General features: G+C 44.0%; 1 protein-coding gene across 6 annotated transcripts in view; it reads right to left on the bottom strand.

Annotated features, from left to right (window-relative positions):
- The window catches only part of ARHGAP24 (Rho GTPase activating protein 24), a 368221-nt gene that overhangs the window by 20273 nt on the left and 329404 nt on the right, over window positions 1–18544 (bottom strand). For all 6 annotated transcript variants that reach the window (XM_083398349.1, XM_083398350.1, XM_083398351.1 and 3 more), the window contains one exon: window positions 16426–16633. In XM_083398349.1, coding sequence (XP_083254475.1) covers window positions 16426–16633 — 208 coding nt within the window. The remainder of the gene's footprint in view (window positions 1–16425; window positions 16634–18544) is intronic.

The raw sequence follows: 18544 nt of genomic DNA, 5'->3' as shown, positions 1-18544 counted from the left end.
CTGCTATATAAGCACAGAAATTGTTCCAGTGACTGCTCTATGTGGCTTACTCTGCACAGATTAGGCCAAAGAACAGCAGAGTTATATCAAAGGATGGCTGTCTCAGGATGAACTCCTGTATGTGCCAGTAGGGCAAGGGCCTACGTGAGCCAAACAAATCTTCTCTTCAGGGTTGAAGAACGCTGCAGAAGTATATGAAATGAAATGAAAGCACCTAACCACTTTGTGCCCAACCAACGGGTCGCAAGAGTTCAGCTAGAAATGATGGCTGTGAAATGACTTGTATCTTTGAAGTCAATGTTATCTGTGCAACATCAAAGGGTTTGGAATCTACCCCTTGAACAGTATTGATGAGCATAATATGGCTTGCTGTTTTCCACAAAGGGAAATGATCTTTTTGCTGTTGAAGGAGCAACTTCCCCACTGACCTGTGTGCATGATTCGGAGCACAGTGCTCAGCGAGGAACAGTGACAAATGAATACCTCCAGCTGAGGGCTATATAAAACCATTGCATTTCGACATGATGGGAGCGAGATTCTGCCCCAGCCCTCTGGTGACCATGTGTTCTGCTTGTCTTGTGTTTTATTAATCTCTTTGCCAAAATTACAGTCTCCCCAGTTCCCAGGTGTGCTTGATATGCATTCCCTATATCTGTCATCATCCCCCATTGGTCTCCGAGGATATTTCCAGGCAACCAGGAGGGGAAAAGTTTTTCTAAATAAAAAATTGTTTTTTTCTAAGAAATAGCAGTATGCTTGAACTAGCCCAGATCTGGTGCTAGGAGCACAATATATCCTTATTTAAGTCCTGGGCCAGTCACCAACTCTCAGCTCAATCAAAAGACCTGTCATATACCCCAGCCTGAGAAATGTTGTGGAAGCCTGGGATATAATGTGCTGAATAAATTGTGGATGGTGTTTTTTTGCTTTGTTTTTAAAGCACAGCATATGGCTGGCATTCCACTCCCCTTCTGACTCTTGCAGTCTTCCTGCCTGTTTACTCCTTTCCTTGCCCTGTTTCTACTAATACAGCTGCCACATCGACTCTGACATCACAGCGAGACATTTCAGACAGCGATGTCACACTGCTGCTCCCATTGGTGTAGTTGCTCTGATGTCATAGGGGGCCAGTGCCGGATTTACATATAAGCTAAACAAGCTATAGCCTAGGGCCCCACTCTCTTGGAGGCCACCCAAAAATTTAAAGGAAAAAAACTCCTGGATGTACATTTCCAAAATATAAGATGAAAAACAAATAAAATAAAATCTACACACAGCAACAGTGTTTTGTGTTGTGTAGGCTCCTATGATGTAAGTAATGGCCCCCACCTGCTAGCCTGCTCTCTAAAATATCACTGGTTTGCTCATTTCTATATATAGAGTGCCTGCATTTTGCATGGACTTGTTGCAGTGCAACATGTGCAAATGGCTTTAGATACCTATTAGGTCCATAAATTACCATATAGCATATATTCAACACAAAAAACAGTGACAATTTGTTGTTGACAAAGGACAGCTGGACATATAAAGGACCCCATTGCCTTCAGTAGCTGAGGGCCTCATCAAACCTAAATCCGGCCCTGTAGGGGGCCTAAACTTATGCAACTATGTGATAAAGGGGGTCTTAACAAATGAATTCCAAAGTCCATGGCCAACTCTTAGAAATCTAAATCACATAACTATTTCCCAGACAGCATAAATAACATTAACAGCAGTCAGTTCCCTTTAGACAACAATGCATAAGATCACACTCAATGATGTTTATGTGATACACAATATCATTATACCATCTCAGTTATGCATATACTACCTCAGCTGACCCACTTTTAAATTCCTCCGATACCTAGACTTTGTTTACCTATGGAAATTGCCCAGGAAAATGTTCCCACATAAATATTAATACCCATCTCTGTGACATTTCAAATATTTTCCTCCTCTAACAGATCTTCATAATCATACAACAATGGAAATGCGAACAAATGATGAGAAAGATAATTTACTTTTTTTAAAAAAAGTGTGTGTTGCGGGGGGTGGGGTGAGAAATCCAATTCAATTTCTTTCATTAAAAAATTCCTTTAAAAGATTTCCATTTCCCATTTAATTTCTTGTTTGTCTATATAATTGAAGGCCTGTTTGCATAAGCAGAGGTCAAAAAAGATGGCTCGTTCCTAAAATATAGTCAGAGTCAAATGTATAATTTCAAGTCTGTCCAAACAAAATTGCAATGGAGCTAAAAGCAACGAACTCCTGACTTTGGAGTATAATGAAATATTGGGGTAATTTGGGTTGAACGACTGTCAAAAATATGGATGTTATTCATTATGTACTCAAGGGTATGTTCCTGGGGAAATATAATGTGGTATAGTGGTTACAGCATTGCCTTCAATTGGGGAGGCACATTTTCAATTCTGCACTCAGCCACAAAGTCAAATGTATGACCTTGGGCAACTCACTGTTGCCTCTCAGCCTAAACCACCTTACAGGAATGTTGTGAATTTAAAAGGGGAGGGCATGTACACTGCCCTGAGCTGCTTGGAAGAAGGCAAGATAATAATAAAAAATCAGCTAGAATAAAATCAGAGTGCTCTGATGGTGTTTCCTGCTTGACAACCATATGTCGGGAGTGCTCTGATGGCGTTTCCTGCTTGGCAGGGGGTTGGACTCGATGGCCCTTGTGGTCTCTTCCAACTCTATGATTCTATGATTCTATGGTTCTAAAAGGGATTCAGTCTTTTGTCCTTGGGGTTGTGGGTACAAGTATGTTCCCCCATAGACCTGGCCTGTAAGTAATCATACATTCATTGCACATTGTCATTCCATTGTAACAGACTATCTAGGGTTCAGAAAATACCCAGTTCACACCTTGACAAGACCACTCAAGGTGGCACAAGTCTATATCATCTGCAAGATGGGGATATAATAATACCAACCTACCTTACGGAGCTGTTTTAAGGAATAATGAGATTGTATATGAAGTGTTCAGAATATCCCCGGACGCTATGTAAATAATTAGATAGCATTGCTATAATTATATTCCAATCAATGGTGATTGTTAGCATCTATCAAGTCAGCTTGGAATAGTCATGTTATAGAATTGTAAAACGGGAAGGGGCCTTGAAGGCCACTAGTACAACCTTTAAGATCTCCATTGAGCAGAGTGTTGGAAGTCCTACAATGGGGTTCATTTGGTGTGTGACTTAAGGGGTTAATTCTGCTATTGGTCTCAATGACAGGAGACTCTGATGGAGCCTCATCAGTCAGCAGTTAGATGGGTAAGATTTGACCATTGGAGGAGTTGGGAGGAAGAATAGTTCTGAAGGAGTTTCCACCCTGCAGAGGCCTAACTTAAGGAAGAGTTCATTTTCCCCATTTTCTCCATATATCATATGCTGTTTTTCTTCAGTATACCTCAGCGAAATCATTATTTTCCCTGTGTTCCCCCTCACTCCTCTCTAAGATAGACATTCCCAGTTCCTTCAGCCTTTCTTCATAGAACTTGCTTTTCATGTTCCTGGCCATTGCGTTTCTCTGAACTCTTTTCAAAGCTATGCTTCTTAAAGCAAGGCGTTGCATTCTGGACACAACACTCCAAATGAAGCCAGATTAGTGCAGAATAAAGTCGAGCGATTACTTCTTGCAACTTGTCATACCACCACTTCCTTATTGATGGCTGGGTGTCCCTTCTGTGGAAAAAGAGATGATGATACTTCCTCACACAAAAATTGAGCAGCTTTATTTATTAATGCCTGCGCATTGCTTCGAGACTCTGTGATGGATAGCACTGCTAAACAGGTGCCAGCCGCTGTGTAATTAACTCTAAGGCGGAAACCATTAACCAAGCTGAGAATGGGAGTATCTTAAGCAGGCAGCTTGCCCTGCATGTCAGCCTTTCTGTGTTGTGCCTGATTTAGCAAGTACAGGGCACAATTCAACCTCCGCAGGAAAGATGCTTGCTAGGAAGAACAATAGAAAGGTGGCTGGGACAGGCCTTGGACAGCAGGCAGCTATTGTCCAAGGTCCTTTCAATGGTGAGAAGTTAAGAGCTGCGCTGGAAATTCTGGAATTCTCTTTTCTTCTGCGACCATTCATTGGGTGATGAAATGAAACCCTCCTGAAATATTGTGGAGGGGGATAAAGAAAGGTCTCTAACACTTTCTGCTGCTTTGTTGTTGTTTAGTCGTTTAGTCGTGTTCGGCTTTTCGTGACCCCATGGACCAGAGCACGTCAGGCACTCCTGTCTTCCACTGCCTCCCACAGTTTGGTCAAACTCATGCTGGTAGCTTTGAGAACACTGTCCAGCCATCTTGTCCTCTGTCGTCCCGTTCTCCTTGTGCCCTCAATCTTTCCCAACATCAGGGTCTTTTCCACGGAGTCTTCTCTTCTCATGAAGTGGCCACAGTATTGGAGCCTCAGCTTCAGGATCTGTCCTTCCAGGGCTGATTTCCTTCAAAATGGAGAGGTTTGATCTTCTTGCAGTCCATGGGACTCTCAAGAGTCTCCTCCAGCACCATAATTCAAAAGCACAAATTCTTCGGTGATCAGCCTTCTTTATGGTCCAGCTCTCACTTCCATACATCACTACTGGGAAAACCATAGCTTTTACTATATGGACCTTTGTGATGTCTCTGCCGTTTAAGATGCTGTCTAGGTTTGTCATTGCTTTTCTCCCAAGAAGCATTAAAATTACAAGAAGGCCAATGGTTTTCTCAACTTAAAAAAGACAAGAAAGCAGCCTACATCATTTAGAGCAGGGCAAGAGACTCTCCTCAGTAGCCTGCCAAGCACCTTTCCTAGAATGCCTTAGAAGCAACACTATGTTCTGGCACCTCTCCAAGGCGTTCCAGGAAGTGTGGCTTCCAGGAAGCAGCACAACACTCCCTCCATAGCTTCCTGCTGGCTGCACTTCCTGGCAGGGGTGGTAAACAACAACAATCTCCCGAAAATTTCTTCCCCCACAAAAACAGCAACCCCCCCCCTTTTCAGGGAAAATATTTGGGGGGGGGGACTTGAGAGGGGATATTGATCCAGTGTTACTAAGTTAGTAGCTTGAAACCAGTATGGCCAGTTGATCACGCTAGGCCAGGGGTCAGCAAACTTTTTCAGCAGGGGGCAGGTCCACTGTCCCTCAGACCTTGTGGGGGGCCGGACTATACAGTGGTACCTCAGGTTACATACGCTTCAGGTTACAGACGCTTCAGGTTACAGACTCCGCTAACCCAGAAATAGTACCTCAAGTTAAGAACTTTGCTTCAGGATGAGAACAGAAATTGTGCTCTGGCGGCATGGCTGCAGTGGAAGACCCCATTAGCTAAAGTGGTACCTCAGGTTAAGAACTCTTTCAGGTTAAGAATGGACCTCCGGAACCAAGTTTTTAACCCAAGGTACCACTGTATTTTGGAAAAAAGAAGAAGAACGAATTCCTACGCCCCACAAATAGCCCAGAAATGCGGTGTGGTGTAGTGGTTGAGAGCGGTAGTCTTGTAATCTGGGGAACCGGGTTCGCGTCTCCGCTCCTCCACATGCAGCTGCTGGGTCACCTTGGGCCAGTCACACTTCCTTGAAGTCTCTCAGCCCCACTCACCTCACAGAGTGTTTGTTGTGGGGGAGGAAGGGAAAGGAGAATGTTAGCCGCTTTGAGACTCTTAAAGGGAGTGAAAGGCGGGATATCAAATCCAAACTCCTCTTCTTCTTCTTTTAAATAAAAGGACACATTCTACTCATGTCAAAACACACTGATTCCCAGACCGTCCGTGGGCCAGATTTAGAAGGCAATTGGGCTGGATCTGGCCCCCGGGCCTTAGTTTGCCTACCCATGTGCTACCCTTGGAGCAATGAGTTCCCTAAGCATTATTGTTCCTAAAATATTTTCAGGCACCATGCTCTTCTGTTAATCTAGGGTCAGGGAGACTTTTTCAGACCAAGACATTCTGTAATAGGCAACCTTCCAGGATTCCCCATGCTAGTGGTGGTGGTTGGGAGGGCAGTCAGACCCCAAAGTGGGCAGGGCTAGAGCCACACCAAACTTAAGCGGTTTCTACCACCAGTACCACCTGCACCCATCTCTCTGTCCAGGAGACATGAATATGGCCCTAAGACACATTGCAGCCAGGCAGAGACACTTGAGAAGGGCATGGAGTAAGATTCGTGAGAGACGTGGCCTGGGGAGAAGGGGTGTGTGTTGGCCAGGGAGGCCTGGAGAGAAAGCATTCAGTCTGAAGTCCACAGGTCCTCCACTCTACTGCATTGCTCCTTTATATTGCCACAGTTAAATCCTGCTCATTTACATGAAATAGCCACCTACATAGACAGCATCTTAAAAAGCAGAGGCATCACCTTGCCGACAAAGGTCCATATTGTTAAAGCCATGGTTTTCCCAGTAGTGATGTATGGAAGTGAGAGCTGGACCATAAAGAAGGCTGATCGCTGAAGAATTGATGCTTTTGAATTATGGTGCTGGAGGAGACTCTTGAGAGTCCCATGGACTGCAAGAAGATCAAACCTATCCATTCTGAAGGAAATCAGCCCTGAGTGCTCACTGGAAGGACAGATCCTGAAGCTGAGGCTCGAATACTTTGGCCACCTCATGAGAAGAGAAGACTCCCTGGAAAAGACCCTGATGTTGGGGAAGATGGAGGGCACAGGGAGAAGGGGACAACAGAGGACGAGATGGTTGGACAGTGTTCTCGAAGCTACCAGCATGAGTTTGACCAAACTGCGGGAGGCAGTGGAAGACAGGAGTGCCTGGCGTGTTCTGGTCCATGGGGTCACGAAGAGTCGGACACGACTAAACGACTAAACAACAGCAAGCCACCCAATTTCTCACAGGGTTTCGCACGTTCTAAGGAAAAACGTCTCCTCTGGGTTTTACTGTATTGTTATTGGTGTTTTCATCAGACTTATAGGAACAATGTTTCCTCCTCACCATTACAGATGTTGCTTAGGAGAGCATACTCTATGGCACCCTAGTCTTTGTGCATGGCCATAGAGCCCAGAACTCACTCCCCTCACAACCTGTAGTGTTACACTCTCAAAGCATCATTGGAAAAAGCAATTTTTTTATCCAAGCGTTTCCTGAACTTCTCCCCCCCCCCCAAAAAAAAAGAATTACCAGATATGGAGAGCAAATTGCCACTACCTTCTCATCAACTCCTCCTCCTTTCCTACTCACCCAATGCCAATTTGAGGTGTGCATTACAAGCTCCAGACTCTAATCATTGGAGCCAGGAAATATGGGCTTTGGCGGCATGTCTAGTTGTCTGACTGGCCATTTTTGAAACTAGGGGCTGTGCCTAAGTAACACTGTTAGAGAATACGAAAAAATATATATCATTGTGCATGCACATCCAAAGATCCGGTTGAGATCACAGCCAAAGGACCACAATGACTTTCCAACGTAATTTCATTATTGTCAATCGGATAAATGCTCCGGATAAATGCTCCAGATAAATTGGGTTTGTGGATTAATGCTATCACATCCTCTTAAAGAACCCCTATTCATATGGTGTACATATATCTTCAGAATATATATCTCTAAGATATCTACACACAGACACACACACACAAAAACACACACACACACACACACACACAAAACACACACAAGTCATGGCTATTTAATTCAAAAGTAGAAAATTCCAAAATGATGAGTGCTTGCTTGAGCATACTCCTATACCTTCTTCAAATTCCAATTAAAAAGCTATAACATTTACTGTATATATATATATATATATATATATATATATATATATATATATAAATGCCCCCCGTAAAAGCACAATAAATGAACAGATTGCTTTAAATCAATTTTGCAGCAAGCATGTAATGTTGCTCTAAAATTCAACTCCCCTTTTCCTTTTATTGTTCAACTAATGGAACCCAATGCTTTGTTTTCTTAATGTGTATTTGTGGTCAGGGATGGGGGAATCTGAAGATAAACAAATGTCATCTTCTCAAACAGCTCACCACCATGTATGCAATTTCCCACTGAGCATACAGCAAAACCTTGTTCTGTTAACAATTGTTGCAGTTTGGCCAACCTAATAAAGGAAGAACATTCTGGGACCTCTACCCATTTGATTTCCCAGTGCTCAGTCTTCATACTTCGGTACTTTGCGTGTTTTTGTGCATGCAAATCGAAGAAGCATTGTTGGCGTCTGCTTGCCTTCCCAGAAGTAACATTCGTTTTTCCTGAAGTCCTACCAAAAGCCAAGTTTACATATTGCCTCTCTGCTGGCCTCTTGTAGCTTGTATTGAAGTTCTATTATACGTGGATTACAAATGCTTTCTCACTGGCACACCGCAGCACTACAAGATCATTTCTTTCAGTTCAAATAAGGGTTTAAATCCCTGCTCAGCTATGAAGATCAGCTCAGTGCCCCTGAGTCAGATACCATCTTTTAGCCTAACGTACCTCATGAGGTTGCTGCAAGAATAAGAAGAGGATGGGAGAAAGCCCGAGGTGCTTTTTGGATGGATGGATGGATGGATGGATGGGTAGATGGGTAGATGATAGATAGATAGATGATAGATAGATAGAGTGGTACCTTGGGTTACCACTTCAGGTTACAGACTCTACAAATAGTACCTCTGGTTTAGAACTTTGCTTCAGAATGAGAACAGAAATCACACAGTGGCGGCGGGAAGCCCCATTAGCTAAAGTGGTACCTCAGGTTAAGAACAGTTTCAGGTTTAGAATGGACCTCCTAAAAGAATTAAGTTCTTAACCTGAGGTACCACTGTAGGTAGGTAGGTAAGTAGGTAGACAGACAGACAGACAGACAGACAGACAGATATAGATTAACGTTGTATTTGAGCTGTGTTTGAAGTAGCTGAAATAACCAAACCAAACATTTACTATTAGCTGTGGGAGGAGCTTATCAGTGTTTGCAGGGCAGCAGCGCGCGCCTATCGGCGCGCGCAGTTTGAACCATCTTTCAGATTTAGGGGAGCTAGTCTCAAGCCCAACGACACATTCTCAAGATGGAGGGGGAGGGAACAGCTGCAGTCGCCTGCGGTTCCTGCGCAATGTTTGCCATCTTGCCAAAGGTTGCAGGCAGCTTTACGTGCAGCAATTGCATGTTGATTGCCCTCCTAAAAGACAAAGTCCAGCAACTGGAGGAACGTGTAGCTACGCTCCAAAGAATTAGAGAGCTGGAGCTCTTCTTGGAAGCAACAGAGCACACCGTCTCCACCAAGGAGGAGACAGGGGACTCCCCTGAGAAGGAGGCTAGTTCACCAACACAGGAGCCCGATATGTGGAGAAACGTGACTCAAAGAAGTAGGAGGCCCAGGGTTCGCTCTGATTGTCTAGAAATACACAATCGCTTTGAGGTCCTCTCCCCTAGCATGGAAGACGAAGAGCAGACTCCATTTGAGGATCTCTCCCTCATTACAGTCGATCACGTATATGAAGATGAGCAGCAAAGTCAGTCCTCAGGGAATGTGCAGGCGACCTTGGAACGGACCGCTCACGGAAGAACCCTGACCAAACCTAAGAGAAGGTGTGTAGTGGTGATAGGGGATTCCTTACTGAGGGGAACAGAAGCAGTGATCTGTGGGCCTGACAAGATGTCTCGGGAAGTGTGCTGTCTCCCCGGGGCTAAGATCCAAGATGTAACTGAACGACTGCAAGGAATCATAAAACCCACTGACAAATACCCCTTCCTCTTGGTTCATGTGGGAACCAATGACACTGCAAGCAATAGCCTCCAGAAGATCAAAAGAGACTTCGAGGCTCTGGGCAGGAAATTGAAGCAATTAAATGCACAAATCGTCATCTCATCTGTCCTCCCAGTTGAACGACGTGGCCCAGGGAGAGAGAGGAAAATAGTGGAAGTAAACAGCTGGCTTCGCAAATGGTGTAAACAGGAACGGTTTGGATTCTTAGATCACGGACTGCAGTTTCTTGAGGATGGACTTCTGGCAAGCGATGGGCTGCACCTCACAACGGTTGGGAGGAATGTTTTTGCCAAAAAACTAAGAAACCTCATCAGGAGGGCTTTAAACTGACTAATGTGGGGGAGGGAGACAGTGCTCCTGAAGGTAGGAGTCTATTAATTGATGAAGATGATCATCCAAATGTCATAGACCAAATGGAGCAAACAGCAAGCAGACCTAGTGGTGGGAGGAAAAAATCCTTAAATAAGAGACACGGGGGAATGACTAATGGACTTCAATGTCTGTACACTAATGCACAAAGCATGGGAAATAAACAAGATGAGCTTGAGCTCTTGGTACAGCAAACTAAATATGACATAATAGGCATCACTGAAACCTGGTGGGATAAGTCCCACGATTGGAATGTAAAAATGGAGGGATACAATCTATTTCAGAGAAACAGACCAGACAAGAAAGGAGGAGGAGTGGCGTTATATGTCAGGGATGTGTATACCTGTGAAGAGATCCAAGATTTAGAACCTCAAAGCCAAAGTGAGAGCATTTGGGTCAAAATTAAGGGAGAGAAGAATAATAGTGACCTCATTGTGGGAGTTTACTACAGATCCCCAAGCCAAACGGAGGACATAGATGATGCCTTCCTGGAACAGATGGCCAAGCATGCAAAAGGAAGGGAGATAGTAGTAATGGGGGACTTCAATTACCCAGATATTTGTTGGATGTCAAACTCAGCCAAGAGCATAAGGTCAAACAGATTCCTCACTGGCCTTGCAGACAACTTCATTGTCCAGAAAGTGGGAGAAGCAACAAGAGGAACAGCCATTTTAGATCTGGTCCTAACCAATGTCGATGACCTGGTTAATGGGGTAGAAGTGGAAGGATCATTAGGCGCAAGTGATCATGCTCTTCTGAAGTTTACTATACAACGGAAAGGAGCAGCCAAGCATACTAGGACTCAATTTCTTGACTTTAAGAAAGCCGACTTCATAAAACTTAGGGAAGTGCTGGGTGAGATCCCATGGACAGTAATACTAAAAGGAAAGGGAGTTCATGATGGCTGGGAGTTTGTTAAGAGGGAGATAGTAAAAGCACAACTTCAGGCAATACCAATGAGACGGAAACATGGAAGGTGCCTAAAGAAGCCAGGGTGGCTATCTAAAGAACTTTTAACTGAGTTAAGATTAAAAAAGGATGTGTACAAAAAATGGAAAAGGGGGGAAACCACCAAAGAGGAATTCAAACAAATAGCCAGCACGTGTAGACACAAAGTCAGAAAAGCTAAAGCACAGAATGAACTCAGGCTTGCTAGAGAGGTTAAAAGCAACAAAAAAGGCTTCTATGGGTATGTTCGTAGCAAAAGGAAGAACAAAGAAACAGTGGGGTCACTCAGAGGAGAAGATGGTGAAATGCAAACAGGGGACACAGAAAGGGCTGAACTCCTCAATGCCTTCTTTGCCTCAGTCTTCTCCGATAAAGAAAACAATGCCCGACCTGAAGAATTTGGAGGAAATGATTCAGCAGAGGAAACACAGCCCAGAATAACTAAGGAGATAGTACAAGAATACTTGGCTAGTTTAGATGTATTCAAGTCTCCAGGGCCAGATGAACTGCATCCAAGAGTATTAAAAGAACTGGCAGATGTGATCTCAGAACCACTGGCAGTCATCTTTGAGAATTCCTGGAGAACAGGCGAAGTCCCGGCAGACTGGAGGAGGGCAAATGTTGTCCCTATTTTCAAAAAGGGGAAAAGAGAGGACCCAAATAATTACCGCCCAGTCAGTCTAACATCAATACCAGGGAAGATTCTGGAGCAGATCATTAAGCAAACAATCTGTGAGCACCTAGAAAGGAATGCTGTGATCACCAATAGTCAGCATGGATTTCTGAAAAATAAATCATGTCAGACTAACCTGATCTCATTTTTTGACAGAATTACAAGCCTGGTAGATGAAGGGAACGCAGTGGATGTAGTCTACCTTGATTTCAGCAAGGCATTTGACAAGGTGCCCCATGATATTCTTGTAAAGAAGCTGGTAAAATGCGGTCTTGACTATGCTACCACTCAGTGGATTTGTAACTGGCTGACTGACCGGACCCAAAGGGTGCTCATCAATGGTTCCTCTTCATCCTGGAGAAGAGTGACTAGTGGGGTGCCACAGGGTTCTGTCTTGGGCCCGGTCTTATTCAACATCTTTATCAACGACTTGGATGATGGACTCAAGGGCATCCTGATCAAATTTGCAGATGACACCAAACTGGGAGGGGTGGCTAACACCCCAGAAGACAGGATCACACTTCAAAACGACCTTGACAGATTAGAGAACTGGGCCAAAACAAACAAGATGAATTTTAACAGGGAGAAATGTAAAGTATTGCACTTGGGCAAAAAAAATGAGAGGCACAAATACAAGATGGGTGACACCTGGCTTGAGAGCAGTACATGTGAAAAGGATCTAGGAGTCTTGGTTGACCACAAACTTAACATGAGCCAACAGTGTGACGCGGCAGCTAAAAAAGCCAATGCAATTCTGGGCTGCATCAATAGGAGTATAGCATCTAGATCAAGGGAAGTTATAGTGCCACTGTATTCTGCTCTGGTCAGACCTCACCTGGAGTACTGTGTCCAGTTCTGGGCACCACAGTTCAAGAAGGACACTGACAAACTAGAACGTGTACAGAGGAGGGCAACCAAAATGGTCAAAGGCCTGGAAACAATGCCTTATGAGGATCGGCTAAGGGAGCTGGGCATGTTTAGCCTGGAGAAGAGGAGGTTAAGGGGTGATATGATAGCCATGTTCAAATATATAAAAGGATGTCACATAGAGGAGGGAGAAAGGTTGTTTTCTGCTGCTCCAGAGAAGCGGACACGGAGCAATGGATACAAACTACAAGAAAGAAGATTCCACCTAAACATTAGGAAGAACTTCCTGACAGTAAGAGCTGTTCGACAGTGGAATTTGCTGCCAAGGAGTGTGGTGGAGTCTCCTTCTTTGGAGGTCTTTAAGCAGAGGCTTGACAACCATATGTCAGGAGTGCTCTGATGGTGTTTCCTGCTTGGCAGGGGGTTGGACTCGATGACCCTTGTGGTCTCTTCCAACTCTATGATTCTATTCTATGATTCTATTTTCAATTTGGGAGCAGAAATTATAAATTTCAGCAGGAAACACGTTTTCATTTCCAAAGAGATGTACAAATATCCAGCTTTTCCAGTCCTGGTTATATCACTGTTTTCTCTGGCTGTGTTTCTTCCTCCAATCAGGAATTACAAAGTGAATGTCTCAACATATGTAGCCAATCAGATTAGGATATCACTGACGGCAAGTGAAGGCAACTAAGAGTGAGGGCCATGTTTGAATAAGCAAACCTTTTCCACGGAGTACTGAAAAATGACACAGAAGGGGAAGAATCTTTTTTGGCACCACTGATAGCATTCATGAAAGTTGTGACAAGTGTCACTTAGCTCTGTTTGTATGCATTTCTTCTGCTATAGCTTTCACTGAACATTTCACGTATTTATGTAACTTGGTGGGGGAAACAGTCTTTGGGGAAATAGAAAGGGAGAGAATGTATATGGGAGTTAAGTTCCTTCAACAGCAGTGGTGCTGAGTGCTACAAAACAAGGAACAGAATCGTTTTTAAAATGTTGTAAGTTTCCAAAAGTCTATAGGGAGGCTCAGCCCATCAGATAAGTAACATGCCGTTGCTATTTGCCTGAGAGATGTCCCACTGAGCAAACGCGCAGAAAAACGAATGCACGCCACAGTAAAACACTGCTATCATGGCATGCAGACACAGCCTGAATTTAAATTTTGCACACCATTATGTAGTCTACTCACATTGACTTTCAATTGCAGAAAGCTCAGGAAATGGCATTATACCCAAACACTGACCCATCCAGCGAAATATTATCTATGTCAGGAATGGGGAACCTGTGACTCTTCAAATCTTATTGGATTACAACTCACACCCTGCCTGACATGGCTGGGCCTGAGTGGAGTTCAAAACAAATATCCAGTGGGCCACATGTTCCCCACTTGTGGTCTGTGCTACCTGTTATGTACTGAAGTTCTCACCCTGGGCCAGCAGAAGAATACTGTAGATAGTTCAGGTCCACATATGCAAATAAGGAATCGAAAGTGACGTTCAGTGATTGGATAGTTACAGAAAGTTGCTACAGTTATGTTGTACTGGAGCTCTATATAAGCAGGCTGGCTAAACCCTTCAGTTCAGTTCTGTTCTGACCTGTGAATAAACAAGAACTGTTTGGAAAATCGCTGTGTCGTCTGATATGTTCACCCACAACCTAACACTACCTGGCAGTGGGTCTCCAGGGATCTAGACAGGGGTCTGTTCTAGCCCTCCATGGAGGTGACAAGGATTGAGCCTGTGGCCCCCAGAGCCCAAAGCACAGGCTCTGATGCTGAGCTACAGCCTTCCCCCAATGTTTTCTAGGAACTGGAGGGTCGTGAAACCCCATTAGTACTCGCAATGAGCAGCACTGTTTTAATTTTGATCTTCCCATGCTGTGCCTTATTTGGACACCCGGGTTAGCTCCGTCCCAATTAAACATGTCGCGCCTTCAAGGCAGCGAGTGAGAAATAGGCTGGAAACCCAAGTCCCTCCAAGGCCATTTTGCAGGCTACGGCTATTCTGCAGGGGCCCATCTTGCCAGACTGCCTTCACCGAGCTGCAGGAAACGCAGTTGCTGAGGCCAGCAGAAATGCGCTTTAAGCTACACAAACACAGGAGCTCAGAGGCACCATCCCTCACAGCACGGACTCTCCTCAGTAAATTGCAGAGGCAAAATGTGCTTGCTGGCAAAAAAGGGCAGCTTGAGTTTGAAGGGCAGGGTCTTATATCAACGGACTTCTCTCTCTCTCTCTCTCTCTCTCACACACACACACACACACACACACCCCTCTCCCTGTGGAATGAATAAACACACTGCAAATGGCTTAGAACACAAACAAGAATCCATGAGAAGGCAAGGTAGCCAGCAACTGCTTATGCAGTTCTGACATTTGTCAGAAGAAAATAGCACTTGTTTTATGTTCAGTTGCAAGACCTCCCCGCAATGTGTAATAAAAAAATTGGCATTCAGCTGGTGGATTATGACAAGGGTTCATCAAATCCATCAATTCCCGTTTCTCATTTTTCTCATGTTAAATTTAGTTCTCCACATTCCCACATCCATTTACGATTGCCTTTTCTTAAAAAAAAAAAAAAAATCCTCGTGAAAATTCATCAACACGTTAGCACAAGTTTAGTGTGAGTCTCTCCTAATATGCTCCCCAACAGAATCAATTTTGCATTTTTAATATAATGCATTTTTGCATGTTATTTCCACTAAATATACACAGAAGTATGCACGCTTTGCCCCAATATATGCATTTTCACACACATTGCTTGGTCTGAGAATCGAATTGCAAACTTTGGAGACGGGCAAATTCTGAAGGATGACTGCATTTTGGCAATGTTTGGTTTAAATGGGAAGCTTGGGAAGACTTGCAAAGCCACGATAAGAGACCATCTGTCAATCATGTGATGTCATATTTGGCCTGCAAGGCCAATTCTGATCTGGCCCCCAGAACCATAAACATTCCCTAACACTGGCATACTGGTTCAGGAAGCAATGATAATGTGAACCATCCCTAGAGAGAGGTAGAAAAAAATCTGCCTATCTATTGCCTCCATTAGTCAACTTTTTATAAAGTAAAGGGCCCAAGATGTATCAGGTTCCAAGGCATGCCATGCTCAGACTGCACTTAAAGGGGGAACCCGTGGAAATGTTGACTGCCACTGAGTTCGTCTACCTAATAAATTATCCTAGGATGAAAATGAAGGTTAGATGAAAGAGCTTCAGATTCTTCATGGGATGGATCTTTGTACATATAACAGAAGCTCAAAATCATATATTCATTGCTGTGTGCCACATGTTGCATCTGAATTATGGAAGATTCATTCATTCATTTTATTTTACTTTATTAAATTTATACCCCACCCTTCCCCTCCCCAAGAAGTCCAGGGCAGAAAATGCTTCAGGTTGAAGGAGGGATTTGAATTCAGGACTTCCCAATCAATTGCTTGACTTACTAAACACTCTTGGCTCTAATCTCAGCAGTCAGCTTTCAACGTGAGAAACTGTCACAGGCAGCACAAAACAACCAGTTCACAAAACAGGCAAAACGCTGCCACCACCCGAAAACAAATAATAAAGCAGAAAGCTTAAAAAATATATATTAGAAGGAACAGGGGGCTGTGACTGAAACCCAGGGCATCCAAAAATACTAGAATAGCTCAGCTGATAAAGCATGAGACTCTTAACCTCAGGGTGAGGGGTTTGAGCCCTATGCTGGGAAAAATATTTTGTTGTCCCTGAAGGGGGCAATGACAATAAAGATATTAAAAAAAAAAATAAAAAAAAAATATTCCTGAGTTGCAGGACATTGTAACAGATGGCCAAGTCTCCAATCCTATGTTGGGGACCCCAATGTTAACATTGCCCTGGGAAATGCTTGTTCGCCACCTTACCTGTCAAACAATGGCTTTTCTCCGCAATCGAAAGCATCCTGTAATTCTTTGACGAGGTTAGCCTGGCCAGGCAGTCGGAAAAGCCCCTCCTCCTTCAGCCCCCGCAGCCGGATAAAATCCACACACTGTTCCACCAACATGGGCGCCAGGTGATTTCCATATCTTTTCTCGTAACGGACGGTGTCTTCCAGCTTCTGCCCAAAAATTCCTGTGAACGACAACGATAGGAGCTATAGGGGTGTTCAAGGAAAGAGACCGCCCAGTAAAAACATTCAGACATTTGTGGTGGTTCTTGTAGACTGAGAATGAATTCTTCCTCTCTCACTTTTTTGGCTATGTGGTTGTTTAAGGAACAGGAGAGTGAGCAGCTAACATTTACAGAACCATCTTGTGCATTAAGATCATAGGCACTGAGTCAAAAACCTGATTGAGTATTCAAATCTCCCCCATTTTCTGTGGATGAGACCTGTAGACTTGCCTCTTAGCGTTCTATCATAGGATTTCTATGCAGTAGTTTGTCCTCCAAGGAATGTAATTGCATCGTTGGCCATAGTGAATCAGTCAGCATTTACAGCTCCAATACGGGACACAGGACAGCAAAAATTTCTCAGCACCAAAGATGGAATGGCAAGGGCAGAGTTGAATTCTCTTGAGTTTTTATTTCGGCTTTGAGACTTGATTGGAACTTGTTGTTTGGGGGGGGAGGGGCATATCCCCCCAAGGGGTTTTCCAAACATTTTAGGGTGCAGTTGCCCCCCCTTCAGAAATTTGCCCTAAAGAATTTTGCTGAAGTAAAATTTTCAAGAGTAGTCCTTGAACAATTAAAACTAAAATGTAAGAGTTCCTCATTCTTGACAAAAAAGGAAACTGAACATCAGCAGGTTTGTCCCTTTCCTAGAGCATTCCCTAGCAATTTCATCTTTGCAAGTACAGTGGTACCTCGGGTTAAGTACTTAATTTGTTCTGGAGGTCCGTTCTTAACCTGAAACTGTTATTAAGCTGAAGCACCACTTTAGCTAATGGGGCCTCCTGCTGCCGCCGCGCTGCCGGAGCACGATTTCTGTTCTTATCCTGAAGCAAAGTTCTTAACCTGAAGCACGATTTCTGGGTTAGCCAAGTCTGTAACCTGGAGCGTATGTAACCTGAGGTACCACTGTACTGAGCTTCTAGGAAGTTTCTTTTTGCCTAGAGGATCTGAAACACGAGAACATGGCATGGACCACAGCCATGGCCTGATCACCTATCACAAACTCAACTTGTATTCCTTTGTGCACTTTGTTTTGCTAATTCCTTAGGGAAGAATGCCCACCTCTCCCTCCAATGTATTTATATTAGCAACCGATTTTGCATTGCATTGTAGCTACTTTTTCTTCCTTTTATCTCTTTGGCAAAGGCTCAAGGACAAATCAGCTCCTGTTTCGAAAGGCACACCTGCTTCATTATTTGCCCTCTTTCTTCTAATCTTAGTCACTATGACAACACAAGTCAAGAGGACCTATTCACACAGAACAACATTCTGCAGTTAAATGCAGTACTGCACGGTCACCCTCTGCTACGACCTCCCCAGGACATCATTCCATCCAGGAACACAAAGAGCGTCGTTAATTGTCATTCAGAACCATTGTTTTCACATATGTTCTGTTCATATTTGCAGTGAAATATTAAGAGAGCCCAATGGCAAAAGCTGCTACACAGACTGCTTCAAAAGGTGATGGGTTCTCCTTTGCTGGAGATGTTTCTGCAGAGATTTGAGTGGATATATTCTCAGGGATGATGCAATGGCAAGGTTGCTACATTGACTTGCAAGGTCCCTTCCACTTCTGTGAGCCTATGAGATGTAGTGCTCTCCTCGTCGCGTTTCAAGCTGCTTTTGAATTCATTGAAAACACAAGCAAGCAGCGTAAGGGGAAGAACTGCATCTCAGTGGTAGGACAGCAACTTTGGATGCAGAAAGTCCCAGGTTCAATCCCTGGCAATCCCAGGTGGGGCTGGAGATTCCCTCTTCCTGAAACTCTGGAGCTAGATGGACCAGTATAAGTCAGCTTCCAATACTCCTGTGCTCCAATTTGTGATGGTGATGATGACGATGATAATTTTTTATTTATACCCCACCCTCCCT

The sequence above is a fragment of the Podarcis tiliguerta genome (genome assembly GCF_965153285.1).
Source record: "Podarcis tiliguerta genome assembly, chromosome: 9".
Lineage (NCBI taxonomy): Eukaryota > Metazoa > Chordata > Lepidosauria > Squamata > Lacertidae > Podarcis > Podarcis tiliguerta.
This window is presented reverse-complemented; position numbering and strand designations above follow the sequence as displayed.